Here is a 26,573-nt window from a genome sequence, read left to right as displayed (position 1 = left end):
ACATGGTTCATCATTTTCCTAAGTGACTCCCTGAGGACATCCCACTGGAGTTCCCACCTTAATTCTATGGTCTTCAATCTAAAATTCCGCCCTGTTCAGCAGACTGCCAGATTTTGTCTCCTTCCCCTAAGTTGCTTGTGGTAACCTAAGAAGAGTCCTGCTTAATTCCCCCACCACAGGCAGAAAGCACTACAGTGCTAGGAAACTTTATTTATAGCTCTATTATTAATCTCTCAGCTTCTTCAAGGCAGAGACTCTTTTACTTATCTTTATCCACAGCAGAGCTGTGGATACAAACAAAATGGACCTTAAAGCAAAGGGTGCTGCCCCTAAAAGGCATTCGGTCAATGAAGGTGTTCACATTTATCAGGATGAACCACATGAAATTATTTCTGTAGGTTAAAGACAGTCAAATAGTGGCAGTTTCACACGGTCTGACCTCATATTTTTAGCAAATAATTTAAAAGTATATCCTCTGAGCCAGGAACTGCTGTGAGCACTTTATATAAATCCACACACTTATTTCTCGCAACTATGCTTGAGGTACTTTTATTATTCTGATTTTGGAGATGTGGAAACTAAGAAAGACAGTGAAATTAAGTAAATTGTCCAAGGTCAAACAGCCAAAAGTACATCGAAAAACTGGGATTGTTTACCTCTATGCTATAATTGCTGACACTACTTTTTCAGAGAAAATAAACTCTCAGTTGAGAATACCAATACAGACTTATGATTTAAACACACACACATATACATACACACACACAGATTTTCTTGTTCTTTCCACTAAAAGGGCCCAAATACAATGACACTTGTAGGAACAGGTACATCCAGAACTCCAATTTTGGTTTCTAAATGTCACTTCTCATCAAAAGAAGCCGGATTCGTCAGAAAAATTGGCTGCTTCCAGATCTGGAGCAGACAAAGTATAAAGCCAGACTGGGACATCTTATTCTGCCAAAAAGCAAAGATAGACTCAAAGACTTTAGTGAAGCACAGCAAAAGGGCACAGGAGTTGGCTTCAGGGGCTTCCACCCTAAAATTCAAGACAATTTGAGTATCAAAATAATTATCATAGTAAAGAAGTATAACACATCAAATTTAAAAATGATCCATGAGACCACAAGACAAGAAAAAAGTAAAGAGATGCTGGGGAAAAACTCTTCTCTTTACAGAAAAAAAAGGCAACTAATAAATGTAAAAGAAATAATAGAATTTGAAAATCACCATATTGTAGCCTCGGTGTAATAAGCAATTCAGGCAACAATCATTAGTGGAGGCTAAAACCACTGAGTGAATGGTTGTGAAGAACAGGATCTTCATGCAACCTGAAAATATCCACCCCACGTAGCTGGTGAACAGATACCACAGTGCTAGGTTTGGCTTCAAACTCTCCTATGTTTACAACGTTGCATGTCAGCAAGAACTACTGTGAATCAGATGTTCAGAGAAACCTTTGTTGGTACAACAGATGAAAAATATTATACAAAAATGAAACATCTTTTAATGCCTGGTGGGGATGGCAGGAAAGTAAGGAATATCTCAGAGAACAAAAAGGAAAAGACTTGAAAATTCTGTAGGATTAGCAAGCACAGGCTGTGTTTGCCCTGGACTCAAACTTGGGTGTTAGTAAGGCAAAACCAGGAGTCCAACTTCAGATATTAAAAGTGGGATGGTCACATCACAGTGGATTCCCTGAAGGGCTGCACCCTCAGTGATAAACCAGAAAAGCCCCATCTTGCAAAGGGCAATGATGGGGATACAAGCCTGTTTTGACCTTGGCTCAGAGGGAGGAGGAAAAGAAGAAAACACTGTTCCTGACAATTCCTAACCACAAGCCCACAATATTCAATTTGGGATCAAAATTCATGCTATCTGTGAAGCCAAACAAGTCCTAAATCAAACTTTAAACTAACCCCAGATGATAGGGTTTCCAAGTATCTGACAAAAGTGAATCTGAATTCAGACCCCAGGGATTCCCACAAATAAAGTTCAAGACAATAGGAGCTCAAAAACAGAAACACAAATGCTATCCAAAGAAATCATGTGTGTAGACACATTCATAAAAAACAAAAAGGACCTTAAAACAAAGGGTATTTGATACAGAGCATTACATATTGAGGAAAATTTAATTCACCAGGAAGAATTAATGCATGAATTCACCAGAAAGAATTAATGCAAGAATTAGTGCATGCATCCAGTATCATAATTTCAATTATGTATATAACAACAATAGAATTGTAAGATAAACTGATAAATCCACCATCACAGTGGGAGATTTAACACACCTGTCTTGCTAGTTGATAGATTCAATGACAACAACAAAATATTTTACAGGTCAAGTGATAAAGATCAGTAAGATGGAAGCTTTGAACAAGACGATTGGTAAACCTATTTTCATGGACATAAATGGACACCTGATAGATGATAAATAAAAAAAAATAGATGATAAATGAAAAAGGAGAAAGGCTAAGAAATGTGCTGGGAATCGTTTGCCATATAGAGGAGAAAAAAAACCTACCCCACATCATACAAAAACTGAACTCTTTTTTTCCCATCTTCCCTCCCGAAAAGTTTCTCATCATAATACTTAGGGTCAAAAACTGACAGTCATTACTGACCCTTCCTTTTCCTCAGACCCCACATCCACCATCAGCTTATCTTGTTGGCTCTACCTCTGAAATAGATCCAGAATTCTACCACTCCTCATTACTTCCACAGGTACAACCCAACTCAAGCCACTACCATCTCATGCCTGAACTACTGCAACAGCCTCCCAACTGGTCTCCTGGATCCTTCCCCATTGTCCTACAGTCTATTCTCCATCTAAAACACAAGGCACACTATGTCAGACATTTGCCCAAAGCCTTCCAGTGACTTGACGTCTCCCTCAGAGTAAAAGCCAACGTCCTGACCAAGGTCTACAGGTTTTGACACCACACCACCTCTTGGACCTTGTACTCTACTCTCTCCCCAACACTCACTCTGCTTCAGATACACTAGCCTCATTTCTGTTCCATGATCATGCCACCAAGTCCCCACTTGAGGAGCACTGCATGAGCTCCTCCTTTTGCTTGTAGGCTGTTTCCTCATGTATTCCCATAAGCTCACTCTTTTACTTCCTTCAGGCCTGTGCTCAAATGTCAGTTTTACAGAAGGAGCCTTCCCTGATCACCGACCTCCATAGCAATACAGTACAAATACCTCTTGTACCATCACTTTCGATCCTGTTACACTGCTTCGCTCTTTTCTCTGTGGCACTTAATGCCACTAGACAAATTTGTATATTCTATTTCCTTCACTAGAATATAAATTATTTGAAAGCAAGAACTTGGTGTCTTTTTTCACTGCAGTATTTTCAGCATCTATAAAAGTTCCTGGCAATGGGAAGGGCTGAATTAATCTTTGTTTAATACATCCATCAATGAATAATAAATATGATAAAGCAGAGTAAACAACGACCCTGCAGTCTGACAGACCTGGATTTGGATCTCATGTTTGCTAATTTCTATATGAGTTTGGGCAAAATCCTAACCTTACTAGATTGTATTGTCCTGTCTTTAAAAAGAGAATGTAAATACCCCAATTATACTTGTCATTTTTGCAAGGATAAAAATTGCAAATATACATACATATATTTAGTATCTATGAAAAATTATGTCATATATAATCACTGTGGTTTATAATTAGTAGGTACTCGATAAACAATAGGTTTCATTATCATTTTATTTCTGGAGACAACTTCCTACTCTATCTCCCTCCTTAACAGTCTCTGAGCAAATGCAGGCATTTATTTCAAGCCCAATCTCAATGCAAAACTTTAAAATGTTACATAAGAATGACAGTTTTCCTAGTAAGGCTAAATGAAATTCTTTGAATACAGCTTCAAATGTAGTTTTTCTAGGTCAGCTAAGAGTCCTAGCATTAATCGATGATTTCACTTATCACCACTCTAGGGGAGCACTTGTACATAAAATTAGATGAAAAATATAATTATGGAGCTGATCATTTGAAGAGTCCTTTTGAAATTCAGACATCCTTTGAAACATTAATTTTGTATAACATTAATTTTGTATAACTTATACTGGTCATGAATAAGCTTTCCATCCATAGCATATTACTCAAAATATTAACTTTGAAACCATTTAAAACATTTAAATATATTTAGTATAACACTTACTATCTTGTGTGATATAAATGTTTATTGATATTAATTCAGAGTCTAGCAATTTAGCTATATTACACTAGAGCAAAAGAAATGCAATATGTTAGATACTCAAATAAGAGAGAAAGTTAAGAAATATCTAACAAATGCAATGTTGACATCTATGTTTCAATAAGAAGAAATTGGCCGGCTGTGGCGGCTTGCACCTGTAATCCTAGCACTTTGGGAGGCCGAGGCAGGTGGATTACTTGAGGTTAGGAGCTTGAGACAAGTCTGGCCAATGTGGTGAAACCCCATCTCTACTAAAAAAATAAAATAAAATAACAAAAATTAGCCACGCATGGTGGTTCATGCCTGTAGTCCCAGGTACTCTGGAGGCTGAGGCAGGAGAATCACTTGAGCTCAGGACGAGGAGGTTGCAGTGAATCGAGATCGCACCACTGCACTCCAGCTTGGGTGACAGAGCAAGACTCCATTTCAAAATAAAATTAAAAAAAGAAGAAGAAATGTATTTCGATGTTGAATGACAACACAAAGGGTAAGAGACTGAGCAGGGAGTGGTGACACACACCAGCTACTCAGGAGGCTGAGGCGGGAGGACCACCTGAGCCCAGGAGTTATGATTGCATCTGTGACCAGCCATTGCACTCCAGCCTGGGCAATGAAGTAAGACTGTCTCTTAAAAAAAAAAAAAAAACAGAAAGAGCAAGAGACCAAGAATATCCTTTTTCTTTATCTTTCCTCAGTGGACTAAAGTATATACATTGTGTCCTATGTAGTTATTTCGAGTACATATAAACACACTACTTAGGAGGGTAAGCCTGTGAGTAGCCTACCTGTGAATAGTTTGCCAGCGAAAAAGAGACCTGCCTAGTTTAGATGGTGATTATCATCACTGTCGCAACTCATAATATCATAATATCTAACAGTTTTTTAAAATATATATCTACAGTAGAATGTTATATATAGAGTAGAATGATATATATATATACATACACATATAAATAAAATCACCCTAGGGAGCACAGGAATTATATATATATATTATATTATATATATATAAAATATCTATATTTATATATATAAAACATTCCTGTCTCTGAGGATGAAGTGCAGTGGCTTGATCACAACTCACCACAGCCTCCACTTCCACAGCCTCCACTTCCTGGGCTCAGGTGATCCTCCAACCTCAGCCTCCCAAGTAGCTGGGACTACAGGTGCGTGCCACCATGCCTGTCTAATTTTTGTATGTTTTTGTAGAGATGGGGTTTCACCATGTTGCCCAGGCTGGTGTCGAACCCCTGGGCTCAAGCAATCCACTGGCCTCGGCCTCCCAAAATGCTGGGATTACAGGCATGCGCCCAGGCCCTAACTGTTATACTTATAAAGAACTTTATGTTTTACAAGGCACAGTTTAACTCTGACTCCAGTGCAGGCCAAGATGAAGGTTATAGATGAGGAAAGAGGTTCAGAGCAGTTAAGGTGCTATGACAGGTTATATGGTAATTCAATGAGTGGGATAATGTCCCTCCTAAAATACTATGTTGCCTTTCTTATTCTCATTCATGATTTTTAACTATAGTATTCAGTCATCAAGTGTTTCTGAGAGATTATTGATAGCAGAAAATTTACCTATTTCCCAAGTATATAAAGAAATAAAAAAGGAATTCATCAAATGTTTGTCTACATGTGAATTAAAATGCATCTCTATGTGTCAACTGTAATAGAAAAAAAATCATTCTGTAGGTGATGTGTCTCATAAAAAATAAAAACACTGTCATCTTTTAGTGGATCTTTGGATGAAAAAGGCATAGTTATCTGGGCATACATTGGATGGTGAGGGCATAACAAAGACAGCTAAATTTCTGCAAAATGAAGTAGGAGGAATTGAGGATGCTGAAGACAAAGATGAGAAATTCAAAACACCTAAGGAAGAGGAGGAGATCCAAGAGGGGATCAGAGAAAGAGACCACGGGAATACATCGCAAGCCAGCGACCCCTGGGGGAAGATGACCAGTGGCCAATGAATGACCAACAAATTTCTATCAACTGTGTTGTGTGACAGTGAGTGTCAAGTTCTTTTTTATACTTCATTACACTCAGACTGATTCTTAGTTTACTCTAATTACATCTATGAAATGACAGAGTTGGACTGTGTGATCTCTACTTGCTCTTCAAGCTTTAACATATAAACACTCTGCCAAAGGGTTGACATTCAGGAAAAGGACAAAAATATTTAAACAGACTTATTCAAATTTCTGGGGGTATAAATATGCATCTAGACATCTGAGACAAAAATATTGTTTAAAGATGCTTTAACATTTTAAAAACATTAACACTAAAATTTTCCTTTTAGATCAACTCCTAAATTTGTTACTTTTCACAAACAAAGAGCAACCAGGGACTGAGAGTACATTTCTTCCCAATTTCCTTGTATAAATGTTGATACATTCAATGTGATGGAATCTAACAGCAAAGCAACTTCCCGTTTAAAATCCCAACATCAACATTCAATCCATGTTCATGTAATAAACACCCATATCCTAAGGCCTTCAATTAATTCCCTTAATGCTCAAGCTATTTGATATTAAGGGCTCAAGAATTAAAACAATGTACATATAATTCCAACAATTATGCAAGAATAAAACTAAGAAGAAAAACTACTCTGGCATTATGAAAATATTAAGCCTATTAAACCAGACACAATTGGTGTAAAATTTACTCCTTTGAAGATTAGCAAATTGATTCAACATTCTAAAATAAGTATGCATAACCTGAAATTATCATTAGTGATTCCTGACTTACTTTTGCAGAGTAATTTTGTGCAACGGAATGTGTCTGCATCATCCAAAAATTAAGCAGATGCTATTACAGTAAGTTCCATATAAATGTTCAGTGGACAAGCACTCTGGAAAGGCCTCTTAACCACTGATAACAACTTACTTAACATAAACTTTTAAATACCTCTTAGGATTTTTCACAAAGATTTTCAGTCACAAATTATTGCCCTAGGATAGTATGCAAGTACTTTAATTTTGAAGGACTTTCAAAATCTAAAATATTAAGCAAACAAACGAAATAAGGAAAAAAAAAATCAGTCTAGCTGGGATCCCAGCCAATGAAAACTTTATTTCATGGAAAGAAAATAAGAAGTTCATAATCTCACAGTGAGGATGGAAACAATCACCCCAAACATGAATCAATGTGGATACTATGCAAATCACAGAAGAAAGGGGAAGCAGTCAGTCCTAGAGAGAGTGAGCTGAGGTGACCACTTTTAGAAGTGGCTAAAGGAAGAATCCTTGCATTGCTAGGAAGCTGGAGTTGGTAGCACCTTAGCACTATTTGCCTCTTTCATTTTATGAAAACGCTCCTAAAACTGAAGCTGCAAAGCCTTTTTATTTTGAACTTAGGAATCTTCAGCCTTACTTTCTTTAATATTAGCTTTATTACCACTTGTAACATCTACTCCATATTTTTCATTACTGAGCACCATAACGAAACTATGGCCTATATATGTAGTTAAGCAATATATAAAATCATGTTTATATCAATTTGCCAAATATGTTTATTTAAAAAACACTGATTATACGCAGTAGTTATCAAATACATACATCTTATAAGATTTATGAAATAAACAGAAAATTCTTTGATGAAGGAGCTATTCAGACAAGAGTTAGCTAAAATAAGAAAATAAAGCTATAAAGATATCCCTAGGAATTTGGAAATAACTGTAAAATGCTTTTAAATCTTTGTTGAATAAATATTTTAACTTCCTGAATACAACTTAAGTCTATTGTTTAATTCCGGGTCAAAATGAAGTAACCCAAATATGCACTCTGTTACATAAAAGGCCCGGGGGATGAAATTACATCTCTCTCTAATAAGGTCCTTTGAAATCCTATACTACAGTAACTTAGCAGCCAAATTATTTTTCTTCTGTTAATGCTGATTGAGCAGTAAATAATAACTAGGAGAAAAACAAACATGCAAAATAAAGTTTTCACACCTTTGCTTGAGTTTTTTAAGATGACCCTGATCCACCAATTGTAGTAGAAACTCAAAAGCAATGATTTCATTAATCTTTATATATAGTAATAATTCACCACAGTTTTCAGGGAGGCTAGGGCTGATGTTAATTTCCAAATATTAAGAAACTGTACACAAAAGTATGCTTTCAAATTTGTGTGAAGGTTGGAATGAATCAAAAAACCTCATTTCAAAACAAAGTGTTGTTAATGTTCTCACTCTGCTTAAACCCTTTCAGTCTCCATTTTTGCATCTGTTAAACTAACGTAAAGGATTTGGACAGCATAATCTCTAAAGGTCCTACCACCTAGCAAACTAGTCCTGGAGCCCTCTGTATCAAGCATGGCAATACGAAAAGGAGATTAAGTGGGCAAGGCATTTAATTGAAACAAATGAGAGTGTGCTCTATTTAGAATCTCCCTAAAAACCCTGGTGTAGAAAAACCATTACAGACTCCAGATCTCACCTAACTCCTCCCCTTTTTTCTTCACATTAGCAGATTGAAAAATAAATATAGTCTAGGTTGTTGTCTACCCCTTTCACATCATGTCTGATACAACAGATTGTAAATCAAAGAAAATGTTAATAGGGGAAAATAAACCCATATCAATTTTTTTTCTTCTTATGTATGAACTGAAAACATTTCAAACTTTTTTGATGAAGGCACAAGTCAGGGTGGAGGACTGAAAAATAAATAAGGTATTTTTCTAACAAATCTGTCCAGCAGTTACAATTGCCAACTCTCAAGCCACACTTCCCGGGGTAAGATTCTGCTCCCCTACCCACAAGTTGGGCAATCCCTCATCTAGAAACTGGGAGATAGAGCTCACCTCATCAAATCGTCATGAGAATTAAATGAGTTAATGCATTTATATTATATATACATTCATTTATAGCACTTAGCCCATGGCACACAATGAGCATTACATAAGTGTTAGCTGTGGGCATCTGGGGCTCAGAATCTAGTTATAATCTACTGTCCACGTGTGTCAACCACAACAGTTTAGGCAAAATAATGAAAGCAAAGCAAAGTAAGTAGGGAGTGTTTGCCCTTTCATTTTTAACTCTCCTTTGTTTGTTTGTTTTCGCAGTTCTCCTTCTACCCTGCTATCCTAGCTCTTGCCAAGAGAGCTAACACAAACTTTTTAACAGATTAGCCCTTACAAAGTTATTTGTATTCTGAAGAAGTCTGAGCAGAGAAATCAATCCCTAATCCAAGAAAATATGAAGCCACCGAATTTCAAGTACTTTGAGGCAAGTACTTTTAAAGTCAATGTCAGCTAACTTTAGTCTGACTCTATTGTCAAATTTGACCCAATCATATTTATGAACATAGGCTCTTCTATTTGTTGGAGATGCTAATATCCAAGGAAAACAGGTCACATAGTTTCTTCCAAAGATAACGAGAGGCATATTCATTAATCTTAGAAGTGTTTATTTTTCCCCTTTATCTTCTTAATTGTTTCAATACAAAATAAAATAAATTTTCAATGCTAGCAGTATAGCCTTAAGTCCTAGTCAATGAGAGATATTTTGCTAAAAGAAAACTGAGTATGTCTCAATAATCCAAGTATTGAGTTCTAGGAGATCACCTACTATTTTTTTATAACAATGGCTACTGCAAATCTTCTTTATACTACTTAAGCCCTTAATCCTAACCCTGCTTCCATCTACTTCCTGATCTTGCCTGGACAAAGGTATTTGCCTCCTGTAAAAAGAATGCATTAAGGAAGAGCACTTTGGAAAATTCCAGGATATCCACTTTCTCTAAAATTTCCAGAGTCAGAGTGTATCACTCCTCTCCAGCTAGTTCACCTTCTTTCTGTTCTCCATTAACCTCATCATCCCTTCTGCAACAACTTGAAGTCTATTCTCCACTGAATCCTTCTCAAAATCTGTCATCAAACACAAGCAAGCCTCCTCTTGGAAGAAGGTGCTCCATTCAATTGCTGTTCTGTGTCTCTTCTTTAAACTTACAAACTTTCTCTTAATTCCTCATTATCTTCTCTAAATTGAATCTCTGGGATGCCTTTTCTTACCACAACTCTCTTGGGACTTCCTTTTGAAGGGCCACCAGTAACCTTCTGGTCAAGAAATGAAACAATCTCTTTCTCAGCGCCATTCTGCTTGACCTCTTGGAATGTCAGACAGTAATGACCAATTCCTCCTGAGAGTTAGCTTGGCCATGGATCTGAAGACACTATTATCCTACTGGTTCTCATTTCCCTATCTTTTCTCAGTTTCTTACAGTTCATCTTCCTCCTTGCACTTCATAAACATGCTGGTCTCCTATGTTTATCTTCATCCTTCTGCCCTTCCTCAGATACCATCTCCCCTTAAAAGCATCACCTCAAGGAAAATACTGTTCTGTTCCACACATGAGCATGGAGAAGTTCCAGACTTCTCCCCCATGGCCCAGCAGGCCTTCACCAATTGCTAGTTTAACATGTTCTCAAAAGTCCTCAATTCAAACACATCTTTCTCTTTCCTTAAGTCATTGATACCTGCTCCTAAACTCTATTAATGACATCTTCTAGGCTTGAAACTCCAGGATAATCTTTCTCCTCCTCCAAGTCCATCCCTTGCCCTTCCTCCTACTAACTCTATTTGGTTTAGTTACCAAGTTCAGCAAAGCTTTATTTTCAAGTTCCTTTTATTGATTCTTTACTCGATGTCTTTCTTTCCACCATCATGTCATAAGCTTAGGCCAGGGGTTGTCAAAGTATGGCCCACCACCTGCCACATGCTTTTGTAAATAAAATTTTGCTGGAACACAACCATGCCCATTCATTTACTTAATGTCTACGGCTGTTTTCACATTTCAAAAAAATTGCCAATCCCTGACTTAAGCCTTTTTTTTATTGAAATGGAGTCTCACTCTGTCGCCCAGGCTGGAGTGCAGTGCAGTGGCATGATCTTGGCTCACTGCCACCTCCGCCTCCTGGGTTCCAGCGATTCTTCTACTTCAGCCTCCCGAGTAGCTGGGATTACAGGTGTGTGCCCCCACACCTGGCTATTTTTCGTATTTTTAGTAGAGATGGGGTTTCACCATGTTGGCCAGGCTGGTCACCTGACCTCAAGTGATCCGCCCACCTCGGCCTCCCAAAGTGCTGGGATTACAGGCATGAGCCACCGTGCCCAGCCACTTGGCTTAAGCCTTTCTGAGTTCATGCGCAAACTCCTTCAAGATCCCCTAAGCCATCTCTCGTACTCTCAATTTCCCACCTTCAGTAATCTCCCTACCATCTGGTTAATTTTCCTAAAACATCATTTTAAATATATTAATCTCTTGCCGAAAAATTATATGTAATTTTCCATTATGTCCAGGTTAGAAAGTCCAGAAATACAGGACTGTATCTTGTACATCTCTGTCTTTTGTGCAGTAATGAGCATCATGGTGGCCACCCAAGAACACGAAAACATCTCAGCTTGGCTTCAAAGTCCTTTTCAGTCTAGTCTCAGTGCTTCTCAGCCAGATTTCCCACTGCCTCACATCCTCATGCCCACAGAGCTTCTGATTCAGTAATTCTAACCTAGCCACAGTCCTAGGCAGGCCTTATCACCTTATATTTGGTACCTCTGAGCTTTTATGCCTGATATTCCCCAGGCCAGGATAGGTTCTCTTCTGTCCATACAAATTCATTCTGCCTTTCAAGACCCAGTGAAGGTGTAACCTAGTCTATCTATAATTCCTTTCTTGTCTTTTATTGAACACATTTTCCATGCTGATAGCATAGTACTGTTACCTTTGCAATATTATTTTGCTTTCTTGCTTAAATTCTATATTATGTCTTTGGCTTTTCATTGCAGTTCCCTCAATAATATATCATAGCATAGTATATATTATATTAAATGTTCAGGTAAACTTTCTCAAATGTTTTGCAGGCAGTAAGTATATAAATAAAACACTCATTGGAAACAGATGTAATGTAGATCTGTGGTCCCCCCGACACACACAGAGAAGACATTTGGCAATGTCTCAAGACATTTTTTATTGTCACAACAAAGGAAGGGGGGTGCTACTGACATCTAGTGGGTAGATACCAGAGATGCTGCTAAATAACACAACGTACAGGACAGCACCCCTCCCCAACACTACAGAGAATTTTATGGCCCAAAATGTCAACAATGCTGAGGTTAAAAAACTCTAATTAGATTAATTCTTTCCTAACCTGAAGTGCCTAGAAACATCACATCTACAAACAAAGCAATGAAAAAATGAAAACTATTTGTTGACTGAATTTTCTTCTAAATATTTCATGATTTTGGTTACTTTGATGGAAATCTCAAATAAGTGAATACTGTCTCAATACCTATTCATAGCTGTATGGTGCTCTTTCTGCTATGATAGAGGTGAATCCAGTAATCAGTGACCTGGATATGTGTTTTTGGAAATTTGGAAAGAAGCACCTCAGAGGAAAATTCACTGAATGTGGCCACATACAGTCTATGACATAACTCATTGCTTATGGGTATTAGGATCAAGCAGCTATCTATGTAAACTAGCATCTCCTTGCTCTCTAACCTGGGGTGCCCAGGGCTTAGTCCTTTTAATTTGTCCCTAGCTAGACTTATTCTTTTGGAGATTTCAACAAATATAATGTTTTGAAATACCATTGATATCTTGAAGCCTCCCAAATTTATATTTCAAGTTCAACTCATTTCCCTGAGTTCCCAATGGTTACATCTGACGCATATGCCTAAGAGAAAGTAAAATTTCACATGCGTTTATTAGCTTAGTTGGTTAACACTCCCCTCAGAATGTGCCCCCCATGCAGTGCACTAGCAATCCAGCGTTCTTCATAACTGGGGATCCCCATTGTTTCTCTGAGGCCTCCTCCTCCTTCATCACCCTAGGAGAACACAGAGACCAAAGAATCATTCTGGGGCTTCTCACTGCCTCATTCTCAAAATGATCCACATTATCACTTCTCCTTACATTTCACAGGCCAGCACTAGTTATATGGCCCTGCTGAACTGTAAGGAAACTGAGATGCACCAGAAAAGAGGGGTATGAAAGAGGGTTGGTGAAAACACAGCAATGCCTCTGCCACCATGTCTAAAACTGACCTCCTGATCTGCACCCCCAACCTGTTCTTCCCCAGTCATCCTATCTCAGTCAATGCCAACTCCATCCTTCCCATTTCTCTGCACAAAGACCTTGAAGTTATCTCTGACACCTTTCTTTCTATCATAATCCATATCCCATACATTAGCAAGTCATCTTAGATCAACCCCAATGCAACCACTTACTACCTCCAATGCTACTTTGTCGATTTTTCATCTGGATAGTTAAAATAGCCAGTCTCTGCTCTTGTCATCATAGTCTATTTTCAAAATAAAAGCCAGAGTGGTTATTTAAAAACTTTAGTCACATCACACAATACCTAAGCTCAAAACCCTCCAATTGCTTTACATGTCACTAAGAGAAAAAGTTTAAGCTTTACAATGGTCTGGAAACCTCTACACAATATGTATTCCTCCACCCTCACATGCCCATGCTGATTACCTTTGTAGCCTTATTTCTGCCTTGTTCTGCCCATCGCTACCACCAACGCTGACATCCTTTCTATTCCTTGAACCTACCCTGCATGCTACCACCTCACGGTTGCTGTTCCCTCTAATTAAAACCCACTTTCCCCAGATATCCACATGGCTCACTTCTTTGCCTCTCTTGAGTCTTTTTTTTTATTTTATTTTATTTTTTTTGAGACGGAGTCTCGCTCTGTCGCCCAGGCTGGAGTGCAGTGGCGCGATCTCGGCTCACTGCAAGCTCCGCCTCCCGGGTTCACGCCATTCTCCTGCCTCAGCCTCCCGAGTAGCTGGGACTACAGGCGCCCGCTACCACGCCCGGCTAATTTTTTGTATTTTTAGTAGAGACGGGGTTTCACCGTGTTAGCCAGGATGGTCTCGATCTCCTGACCTCGTGATCCGCCCGCCTCGGCCTCCCAAAGTGCTGGGATTACAGGCGTGAGCCACCGCGCCCGGCCACCTCTCTTGAGTCTTTGCACAACATCTTCTCAGTGAGGCCTCCCTAACTACTCTCCAAAAACCGCAGCTTGGGAGGCCGAGGCAGGCAGATCACAAGGTCAGGAGATTGAGACCATCCCCACTAACATGGGGAAACCCCGTCTCTACTAAAAATACAAAAAATTAGCCGGGCGTGGTGGCGGTTGCCTGTAGTTCCAGCTACTCGGGAGGCTGAGGCAGGAGAATGGCGTGAACCCGGGAGGTGGAGCTTGCAGTGAGCCGAGCTCGCGCCACTGCACTCCAGCTTGGGGGACAGAGTGAGAGTCCATCTCAAAAAACAAACAAACAAAAAAACAAAACAAAAAACCACAGCTGTCCCTTCACCTACCTACCCTGCCCACAAGCACTTCCTATCCTCCTCCCTGCTTTATTTGGTATTTCTCCTTGCACTTATTACTATCTGACATACTATATTTGTTTACTGTTTGTCTCCCCTCCACAAGAATATAAGTTCCACAAGAACAGTAATATGCGTCCATTTTGTCCACCAAGTATTTCCAACAATGAAAACCATGCTTCAAATACAGCAGTGCTCCACAAATATTCACTGAATGAATTAGTACTAGCTATCCAAGTCTCGTTTTAAAAGAACTAAGAATAGAACTTACACAGTATCATATAATCTTATGCTAAACTAAAATTTAGGGGGAGAAAAGGAATTATTATATTCATCTTTTAATCCCTAGTATAGCAAAGTTTCTAGAGGATAGCAAGAAGTCTTGAAATGCTTACTTAATTGAATTTGCTGAACTATCATTTAATTTCCATACATTCTGCTATCTTATGACTGCCTGTTAAAATATTTACTAATAGGGTCAGGTGCGGTGGCTCATGCCTGTAATCCCAGCACTTTGGGAGGTCAAGGCAGGTGGATCACATGAGGCCAGGAGTTCAAAACCAGCCTAGCCAATGTTGCAAAACCCCATCTCCACTAAAAATACAAAAATTATCCTGTTGTGGTAGTGTGCACCTGTAGTCCCAGTTACTCTACTCGGGGGGCTGAGACAGGAGAATCACTTAACTCAGGAGGCAGAGGTTGCAGTGAGCCGAGATATGTGATTAATGAAGATTGTACAATTAATCTGTAATCACGGTGGAATAATTTAAATTTCTCACTCAAACCCATAATATTTAAAATTGTTTGATCTTCATATAAATAATCTAAGATCAAGCTGAGTTTTAATACATACTCTATGACACCAAGTTGACCGAAGGGTCTGAAAATCATGTAAGTTGATGGAAGCAGGTGAGTTCACGTGTTTAACATGAAATCGTGTCTTTAGCAGCAGCATGGATGGAACTGAAGGCCATTATCTTAAGTGAAACAACTCAGACACAGAAAGTCCAATATCACATATTTTCACTTATAAATGGGAGCTAAATAATATGTACACATGGAAACAGAGAGGAATAATAGTCACTGGAGACCTTTGGAGACCACTGGAGAAGGGTGGGCAGGTGGGAGGGAGTGAGGGATGAGAAATTACTTAATGGTTACAATATACACTATTCAAATGATGGTTACACTGAAAGCCCAGACTTCATCACCATGCAATATATCCACGTAACAAAACCACACTTGTACCCCTTAAATTTACATATTTAAAAAAATAGTATGGATTCTGGAATAAAGACTACGTGAGTTCATATTCCATCAGCATAGCTTCCAAGCTGGCACAACCCTGAATAAGATACCTAAACTCTGCTTCAGTGTACTCTTCTTCAGACTGAGGTTATGACAGAGCCTCCACAAAGGGCCGTTATGAGATTTAGTGAGATGAGTAGCATAAAGCACTTGGCATGGTACCTCTATCGATGAACATTAACTTTTTTCATCAGTGAATTTTTCCATTTGTTAAATACCTTATAGCAGAAATTGCATTATATTTATTAATGTTTTCTATTTCTCAAGAGTATTAAACCATGAAAGAGATTATATTTCTATCATAAAAATTATTTTCATTTTATTTTTTATATTATTATTATTATTATTATTGAGACAGCATCTTGCTCTGTCGCTCAGGGTGGAGCACAGTGGCACAATCTCGGCTCACTGCAACCTCCGCTTCCCGGGTTCAAGCAATTCTCATGCCTCAGCCTTCTAAGTAGCTGGGACTACAGGCATGCACCACCATGCCTGGCTAATTTTTGTATTTTTAGTAGATACAGGGTTTCACCATGTTGGCCAGGCTGGTCTCGAACTCCTGACCTCAGGTGATCCACCCGCCTCAGCCTCCCAAAGTGCTGGGATTACAGGAGTGAGCCACTGCACCCAGCCTGAATTATTTTCATTTTAATTTATAAGATAGAATTATTAGATAACAATATGTAAATTGTAAGTTCAGACACAAGACTTTCGGTACCCAAAGATATCATAGCTCTTATTTATATCTATACTATCCAAACCAACTGCCCAGGGATCTTGACAACTCACCAGACCAGAATTAGCAGTTATGAGGCTTGGTGCTACCCTTCTTCCTTACCAAGTCCATGGCAAATCACACCAAATTGATAACGTTACTTTTCCAATGAGCTCGGATGTAGCCATAGGTTCCTTCTTAACACAAACAGCTATTACCAGCTGATCACAGTTGACAGAAGAAAACGTAATATTTAGTCTCCAGATCTTGGCAAATGACATAGAATCACACTCCATATTCTGTATAATATGAGGCTCTCCATATATACATATATATATATATATATACACACACGTGTCATATATATTCTAAGATTTGAGAAAAAATTTTAACAAATCAAATTATAATTTTAGAAGTTCATAGAAGATAATAATTAATGAAATCTTGTGCTGAATCTTCATAAACTCACACAAAAATATAAAAATTCAGAGTTTAAAAAATACTTAGAAGTGGGAAAAGGATATGAACAGACATTTCTCAAAAGAGGACATACAAGCGGCCAACAAACATGAACAAATGCTTAACATCACTAATGATCAGAGAAGTGCAAATCAGAACCACAATGAAATACCATCTCACACCAGTCAGAATGGCTATTATTAACAAGTCAAAACATAACAGATGTTGGCAAGGCTGCAGAAAAAAAGGAAACACTTATATACTGCTGGTGGGAATGTAAATTAGTTCAGCCACTATGAAGCAGGTTGGAGATTTCTCAAAGAACTTTAAACAGAACTACCATTTGACCCAGCAATCCTACTACTGGTTATAGACCCAAAGGAAAAGAAACCATTCTATCAGAAAGACATTATTCACAATAGCAAAGACACGGAACCAACTTAGGTGCCCACAACAATGGAATGGATAAAGAAAATGTGGTTTATGTGGTTTATATACACCATGGGATACTGTACAGCCATAAAAAAATGAAATCATCTCCTTTGCAGCCATATGGATGCAGCTGGAGGCCATCATCCTAAGTGAATCAACACAGGAAAAAAAAAAACCAAATACCACATGTTCTCACTTAGATGTGAGAGCTAAGCAGTGAGGAAACATGGACATAGAGACAGAAACAATAGACAGTGGGAACTACCGGAAGTGGCAGGGAGGAAGAGGAACAAGGGCTGAACAACTACCGGTTGGGTATTATTCTCACTACCTAGGTGCTGGCATCAATCGTACCCCAAACCTCAGTGTCACACAATATACCCACGACAAAAACCTGCACACGTACCCCTGAAATCTAAAATAAAAGTTGAAGTTTTAAAAAAAAATCTTCCTCAATAAAATTTAACTCAAAATGAACTAAAGACCTAAATGTAAGAGCTAAAACTATAGAAAACTGTAAAATTCATATAAGAAATCATAGGAGTAAATATTTGTGAAGGCCATTATCTTAACTGAAGCAACTCAGATATAGAAAGTCAAATATCACATGTTCTCGCTTACATATGAGAAATCATAGAGAAATGAAATCATAGGAGTAAATCTTTGTGACCCTGGGTTAGGCAAAGATTTCTTATACACAACACTAGAAGCGCAAGTGACAAAAGAAAAAAATAGATAAACTGGACTCAAATTTAAAACTTCTGTGCATCAAAGGACACTATCAAGAGTGAAAAGACAACCCACAAAATGGGAGATATCCTTTGAAAAGTGTAGATCTGGTGAAGGACTTTTATCTAGAATACAGAAATGACTCTTAAAACATAATTGTAAATAAAGAAGTAACCTCATAAAATAGGGGCAAATTTATATTCTTTCTATTTAAAGAGTATACATAGAAGTGTCTCCATACAATGGAACATTATTTGGCCATAAAAAGGAATTAAGTACTGATTCATGCTACAACATAAATGAACCTTGCAAACATTATGTCACGTATAAAAAGCAAGCCACAAAAGTTCTCATATTGTATGACTCAATTTATATGAAAGGTCCAGAATAGGCAAATCCATAGAGATAGGAAGTGGACTGGTGCTTGTCTAGGGCTGAGGGGTGCTCGTCAGGGGAATGGGGAGTGTGCTAATGGGCATGGGATCTCTTTCTCAACTGATTAAAAATCCTCTAAAATTGATTGTGGTAATAATTGTACAACTCTATGAATACCCTAGAAATCACTGAATTGTACATTTTAAGTGGGTGAGCTGTATTGTATGAAAATGACATCTCAATAAAACTACTATTGGCCGGGCGCAGTGGCTCACACCTGTAATCCCAGCACTTTGGGAGGCCAAGGAGGCAGACCATGAGGTCAGAAGATTGAGACAATCCTGGCTAACAGGGTGAAACCCCATCTCTACTAAAAATACAAAAAATTATCTGGGCGCCGTGGCACATGCCTGTAGTCTCAGCTACTCAGGAGGCTGAGGCAAGAGAATCACTTGAACCCAGGAGTCGGAGGTTGCAGTGAGCCAAGATTGTACCACCGTACTCAACAGAGCAAGACTCCATCTCAAACAAAGAAAAAGAAAAAAGAAAAACTATTATTTTAAAAATGCTTAAAAAGGAAGAGTAAGCCTTAATTATTATGAAACATTAAAATATACTGAACGCATCTACTTTGTAACTTCAGTTTAGGTACTCTATTACATAACTGCAAAGTCAAGCTGTAATTGGCAATTTGGAGTTAACAGTAATTCTGAAACTGGGCTTTGAACAGAATTCCACAGAACTCTGAAGTATGTTATTCAGTTGGATAGTATAAAAATTACATGTTGTAAACAAGATTCTTTTAACTAGTTTAAAGGTCAAGTTCTTCGATACAGAATTGGATCCTGAAAAAGAATAATCCAACATTGTTTAGGTCTAAATAAAATATATTTAAGATATTCAGTACAAATATGCCTTCTGGTCGAATGGATTTAGAGTACCCAAGAATAAAGCAATAGAATAATAGGATTTTAGGATTTTGATAATGTCACATTATAAAAATACAAAAATGATTTAAACAAAAATTAATCAAAATAATTACATTCTAGCATACTGTTTAAACACTGTCATAAATTGGTGGTTCTGAAGTTCTATGTCTAGATGATAAGTTTAATGGCAAATTCAATTCTATACAATAGTTAAAAATCTGACACAGAGAGGAGCACACGTTTTAAAGATGGGCTAGTGGCTATAATCAAAGATAATACTGTAGGATCTCTAGGAACAAAGATCTGAGGACTAATCAAAGTCATGAGTACTCTAAGGAAAAACAAGAGAGAGATAAAAATAAATTAATTTACTAAACTAGCTCTAGAATTTTAATAGACATTATTAAATTAGCATGGTTGGTGAAGGCAAATAAATACAATTCATATCTACAAATGCATGTAGAAACAAATTTCCAAAAGTATCACTGAAACATGTCTATGAATATGTTTCATAAATACAAATAGAATAGCTTTGAAATATAAATGTATTATATTTAAAAATGGACACAGAAATGAATTTCCAGAAGTATTAATGAATCATACAATATGTAACATAATCCAATGAATGTGAGTTAATTTAGATGTCACTAATAAAATCATGCCACCAACAATATAAGTGAATTGATTTAGTAACAATGTGGAAATACATACGGATGTTCAGGCCCTTAATGCATAACATTTAGGGAAAGCAATCCTACTGTAACTTATTCATTTTACTTAGTTTTACTTAATATTCACGAACGTTTTACTTTATAACATACAATACTTAACATTAATAAAATATATTTCTTTTCAAACCTGCTGGCTTGATCATTAATTTAGGCCAGACTCCATCTCATGTTGATATGAATGTTTTGGATGAGAAAAAATCTGAAGTAATATCCCGGACCACCAAAATAGGATTATAAAACACCTCAATCTATAAAGATATTATAGAAGCTATAAAAATAATAAATATTGCTCATTCTCTGCTTGAATACAAAAATACAATATATTTCACAGTATGAAGGGAGCTATTGCTAGGTATAACCTACATTCACAGCCATTTCTATTATCAAGAACATTTCATTAAAAACTGTAATAAGCTGTAACTGGCTATAACTTAAACCAATTCTAAAGAATTATGAAGCTCTAAAATAGAACTGCAGATAAATTTAAGACAGTTAAATATTCTTTTTAGTTGCTTATCTCTTAAAATTCTCTACATCCTCTAAGCCAGAATGCCAAATAGGAGCCAGATATACTAGAGGAAAAATGAAGGACTGAACTTTATTTTGGTCATACGCAGTTAAATTCATGTTAGACCTTCTATGCAATTTTTTAAGTGAGTCGAATATAAATTCATGAGTCAGTAATCTACTCTGAGAATAACATTTTGGCTTTCTAAAATTTGTCAGGCTACTCATTAACATACCTCACTAAAAGTATATAAAGGCTTTTGAAGAAAACATTTACTGAACACTGGCAAGAATCGTGCTAAGAAGTAAGAGTACGAGATGAACGAGATCCACCATTACTCTTAAGTAGTTTATAATCTAGTGGTGAGATAGGCAAGTAAACAGATAGGGTTTCAGTCCTGTAGGGTAAGTGCTGGGCTAGAGGTAAATGCCAAAGGGTTATGGCAGCACACTGCAGAGGGCCCTGACCGGTAGGGCTGATTGGGTGAGAAGAAAGGAGGTAGTCTGAGAGGGCTGCTCAGAGGGATGGAAACCTAAACTGAGTCTTCAAGAATTACAGGTTATCCTGGTGGTGGGAAAGAGACCCTTCTGGGAAGATATTAAAGCACTTGCAAATGCATAGAGACCTCAGAGAACCTGGGAGATTCAGAAACTGACAGAAACCAGAAAAAAAAAAAACTGAAGAAATACATAAGCATTAAGCTCTGTATGCTTGATGACACACTTGAGCCTCTCCCTTGAAGGCAAGAAAGGAAGGTAGTGATGTGATCAGGGTTGTATTTTAGGAAGACAACTCTAGAAGCAACTTAAAGTAAAACAAGAAAGTCAAGAGATAAAATAAAGATCTCAACTAAACTAAGGGAGCTCGAGCAAAAAGAATAGCTTTGAATGACATTAAACATTAAGAGTGGACAAAGCTTTGAGATGCGGGATGAAGAAAAGGAGGATTACTACCTCTTTTCTGCCATAACCCATTCAGTAGCTGATGATGCCATTCACTGAGATGAGTAATACTGGCATAAAGGATAAAGGAAGAAAAGCTGGGAGAGGGGAGGAGAACTGGTGAATTTATTTTTCATTTGCTGAGTGTGTGGACCTGTGAACTCCCAGAAGGGATGTTTGGTCAGTAGCTGGATATGCTAGAATGAATGAATACTCATTAAAGAGCATCTGAATATCTCAGGTATTTGTGATAGCAGCTAACATTTATTGAATATTTACTCTAAGTGAGGCATATGCAAGCACTTCATAAGACATCTTTTTATTATCCTTCCACTCCATAGAGGAGGAAGAGTTTAAGTAATTTCCCAAAGGTTTTAAAGCATTTAAGTGACAGGGAAGTCTGATTTATAGCTCACGCCCTTAACTACCTATTATGTTGTATCATGCAAAATCCATTAAAAGTTTTGGGGCCAGAGAGAAGTTGGTTTAATTCTGATCTCTACTACTTAATAGCTGTTTGACCTTGACACTCTCTAGGTCATAGTTTCATCTATAAAATAGTGGCCTTAAAAATTGCAATGAAGGAATACATGGTAAGAATTGGAGCAAGTATATGGAAAATGCTAGATGCAGTGTGCATGTGCCACAAATGACTCCTACTGCTATGTCTACACCCAAAGAATCCCCCTTGAACTAAAACAGCAATGATATGAGTAAATTCACTTTCATCTAACTATGAACTTTATTTTAATTCCACCCCTACTTGTTCTATATCTTAATAAATGCTATCATTTTTCAAAATATTTTGAGACATTAATATACTCCACAAAATTTAGAATCATATAAAGATTTCATTCAAAGAGAAATTATTTCCATGTAAAGGGGCTGATTCTTTTTCTTTTCTTTTCTTTTCTTTTCTTTTTTTTTTTTTTTGACATTTCTATAAATGCCACAATATGCATAACCCAAAGGCAATGAGGCATGTTGATGTTATGGAGAGAGCTTTGGACTTGGAGTCAGAAGAACCGTGTGAAGTCCTAACTCTGCCTCTTACCAGCTATGCCAACATGGGCAAGTCATTTAACAGTTCTAAGCATCTCTTTGCACATTTATGAGATGAATACATTGGTCTACATGTTTGAAATTTAAATTCAGCAAATGGATTCAAGCTGAGAGGGTAGGCAGGTCTCCCTAGATTTCTTGTTCTCAAACCTGACTGCTCACTAGCATCACTGGAAACTTTTAAAAACATACTTTAAAAAGAAATAGTGAGCTCCATGACCTTAAAATATCACTAGAAGGACACCATATCTGATTTACAAGTTCTGTGCTTCATTTTGTGAACGGTGATATGACGCATCTTTAGTAACACATCACTTTAGTGTTAAACATAAAAATATATTCTCAACTGCATTGAAAACAAAATTCTTTCTTGAGTATATACACACCCTATAGTAATTAACAGAATCAACCATCCTGGTTTTCCCCCAAACTTTGCGTGCTTTAGCACTGAAAGTTCTATGTCCCTAGAAAATCCTCAGTCTCTGGAAACAAAAAACCGTTGGTCACTCTAACATATACACACACATACATACACACATTTGCATATACACACACACTTGTATGTGACCCTCGGTGTATCAGAACAAAGTTCAGATCAACAGCACTCTTTTAATGAAGCATCACCACTAAGATGTTGTCAACATTTACTACTAACTATTCAAGTCCACCATAGTCACACAGACAGACTTCTGATTCCAACAGTCATGATGACTAACCTCCATTTTGCTAGAGTCCATGCTGTGAATATTTACAGTCAGTAACCGGCATTTTTAAAAGTTTTAAAGCCCTTGCCTTCCCATAGCCATTTCTGTTTACCTTACTGAAGAAGTCACACAATTCTAGAGGAATATATCTCTACCATTTGACAGATTTCATAGTTTTTTCACTTTATAATTTTTTGTTACATTTTTCCTATGATGCCATGTGAAATAAATCATAATATAATATATATTGAAATTAGACTATGGTCATGTCTATCCAAATTAAAGGCATGGCTATCATTTCTTTTAAATAAAATATCCACTAGAAAGCAAATCAAATCAACTTCAAATGGCACCAGAATATACATCCCTCTTAAAATTAAACTCATCACATATACCTTTTCTAGAACCACATTATTAGATATAAGTATCTTTTCCTCAGTTGCCTGATGGAGAAACATTTGACTGTAAGATCAAATCATGATCACATAAGCTAATAAAGAACAGCATCAAAAAAAAAGGAACAGCATCAGACTGCAGAACACACTCTCAGTAAGCACACGTCTTGTTACTTGTAACATCATGAGTTGTCTGTATGCAAAACAGCTCAAACGACAGCTTCCAGTAGTGTGAAGGCGTGGGGGTGTGAGGGAAGCCCTCCCACTGCCTCTAGTTCCACACGCTAAAGAACTACTGTCACAGAGACACCACTAACAAGCTAGGAGGAAAGGTTGCAAAGAGCCTTTCCCTTTGGGAAATCAGAATCTTAAAAGGAATGCCATCAAGCTGGTGTGTTCTTGGTCCTGCAATGAATCTAGTAAAATACTAAAAGCGCTTGAGAACTATGGTTTCTTTCCTCCTTAAAATGACTAACAAGCATGCTAATAATATACTTTCTCCTTTTATACTTCTGATATTCAACAATATCCAGCATATCTGAAATAAAATAATAAAGGAAGTATATAAAATTGTTTAGACTGTCTAAAACATGCATCATGATTTCAATGCCTTAGTCTTTCCACCACTAGTTTTCCAAGTAGAAAATCAAAGAAGACATCAAAATGTGACATCATCATTAAGCAGAAACGGCATAAATCTCCAAAGGTCTGTTTCATGGTCTTTGAAAGGAAATTCAAAAATCATTTAAAAATATATTTAATGAAAAACTTACTTCTTACAATATATCTCTTTTACGTATGATTTTCAGTAGTGTTATCGCAACTTTTTTCAGCAAAACTGAGAATGAAGACTTACTGATTGTTCATTTAAATCCTGGGAGTCTTCCATGTGGTTTTCTCACTTCTCCTGCCACTCCCAAGTAGAAGCAGCTTCCTTCAAGTAAAAACGACTATCTAAAACAAGAAGATGGAAACAAAGGGGAAAAATGTTATCTTTATATTCATTTGTAAGGTTACAAAAACATATCAAGACATAGCATGGTAATTAGTAACTTGTAGGAGCATTCTCTCAAGAAGAAAATCCACTAATATTGTCTCCATATCTGATGCAATTAATGATCTTGAAAATAGTGTCATGGTAAAAGTGGGGTATGTGAACAGCTAGTCAGGAATCCTACAGCTCAACAAAAATATCCATAGTCTGCAATAAACGCAGTCTGCAATGAACAGTTAATACACTATTTTACTGAGGGAGGTATGTCATCAAGCAATTGACAGATTAACAATCAAGAGTTTGAATTAACCATTTACTTTCAAAAGTACATAAAATAATTTGAAAAAGTAAGTGTGCATTTTAATATGACAACTTTCTCTTACAGGAAAATTTGAATTATCAGATGATTATTCTTCTGAAAAATAATTACTCTTCACTTTTTAAAAATATAAAATACATGACCAACCTTAAAAAGACAATATGTTAAAGAATGTATTACAAATAAACATGGGAAAGATAATTAGTAATACACTATGGTGAGATAACTGGTTAACTATTCAAAAAATATCTTTACTCCATACCATACATTAAAATATTTTCAAATGAATTAAAGTTGAAAAACTCTAAGAAAAATAGGCATATATTTTTAAATCCCCAGATAGAGGATTTTATCATAGTAGCAACAGAAGACACACCAAAAACCCAAGTAACCCTGAATCCTCTCTCTTGCTCTCTCTTTTAAAACACATACACGCACACACACACCCACACACACACAATAATGAAAATTAAAAGGCACAGAAAAATCTAGAAATACCTGTGCAAATATCAAACACAATGGGCTGATGTTCTTAACATATAAAGAGCTCTTACAATTCAAACAGAAAGGCACACACCCTATAGAAATATGTTCAATCATCATAAAACTGTGTTCAAATTCACAAGAAAATGAAATGTAATTTAAAATTGCAATGATACATTTCTAGTGTTCAAATTCTAATTCTAAAAAAGAAAAATTAAAAGATTATAATAAAAACAATTTAGATTTAAAAAGTTGTTCATCATAGATGAACATAATCATTGAAGTCACATTTCAAGAAATATCTACTGACATTAAATATTTCTGAAAATACAATTTAAATGGAAAAGAGTATTACAATCTAAAGAAACAATTGGACACTGTGATGGTTAATACTGAGTGTCAACTTGATTGGATTGAAGGATACAAAGTATTGATCCTGGGTATGTCTGTGAGGGTGTTGCCAAAGGAGATTAACATTTTGAGTCAGTGGGCTGGAGAAGGCAGATCCACCCTTAATCTGGCAGGCACAATCTAATCAGCTGCCAGCGAATATAAAGCAGGCAGAAAAGTGTGAAAAAGAGAAACGGGCCTAGCTTCCCAGCCTACATCTTTCTCCCGTGCTAGATGCCTCCTGCCCTCAAACACTGGACTCCAAGTGCTTCAGTTTGGGGAATCGGACTGGCTCTCCTTGCTCCCCAGCTTGCAAGCAGCCTATTGTGAAACCTTGTGAACATGTGAGTTAATATTTAATAAACTTCCCTTTATATATATATATATGTGTATATATATATATATACCCTAATACAGAACCCTAATACAGATTTTGGTACCAAGAGTGGGGTGTCTAATGAGCATCAGCATCGGGTGCCTTAACCCGGCGTTCGGTTCCTCCCACAGTGCCAGTTCTGCTTACCAAAAGTGGCCCACT

General features: G+C 37.2%; 1 protein-coding gene across 22 annotated transcripts in view; it reads right to left on the bottom strand.

The window, feature by feature from the left end:
• EYA4 (EYA transcriptional coactivator and phosphatase 4) overlaps positions 1 to 26,573 on the bottom strand; it is a 288,119-nt gene that overhangs the window by 230,078 nt on the left and 31,468 nt on the right. For 21 of the 22 annotated variants that reach the window (XR_010158205.1, XM_024357428.2, XM_063813500.1 and 18 more), the window contains exon 2: positions 24,706 to 24,803. Coding sequence is in view for 21 of the 22 variants with exons in the window: in XM_024357428.2 (XP_024213196.1) it covers positions 24,706 to 24,738 (33 nt within the window). In the remaining variant the exon portion in view is untranslated. Of the gene's footprint in view, positions 1 to 24,705; positions 24,804 to 26,573 lie in introns of those variants that run through there. The other variant, XM_024357427.2, reaches the window with a different exon arrangement.

The sequence above is a fragment of the Pan troglodytes genome, chromosome 5, assembly GCF_028858775.2.
Source record: "Pan troglodytes isolate AG18354 chromosome 5, NHGRI_mPanTro3-v2.0_pri, whole genome shotgun sequence".
In the NCBI taxonomy this organism is placed as follows: Eukaryota; Metazoa; Chordata; class Mammalia; order Primates; family Hominidae; genus Pan; species Pan troglodytes.
This window is presented reverse-complemented; position numbering and strand designations above follow the sequence as displayed.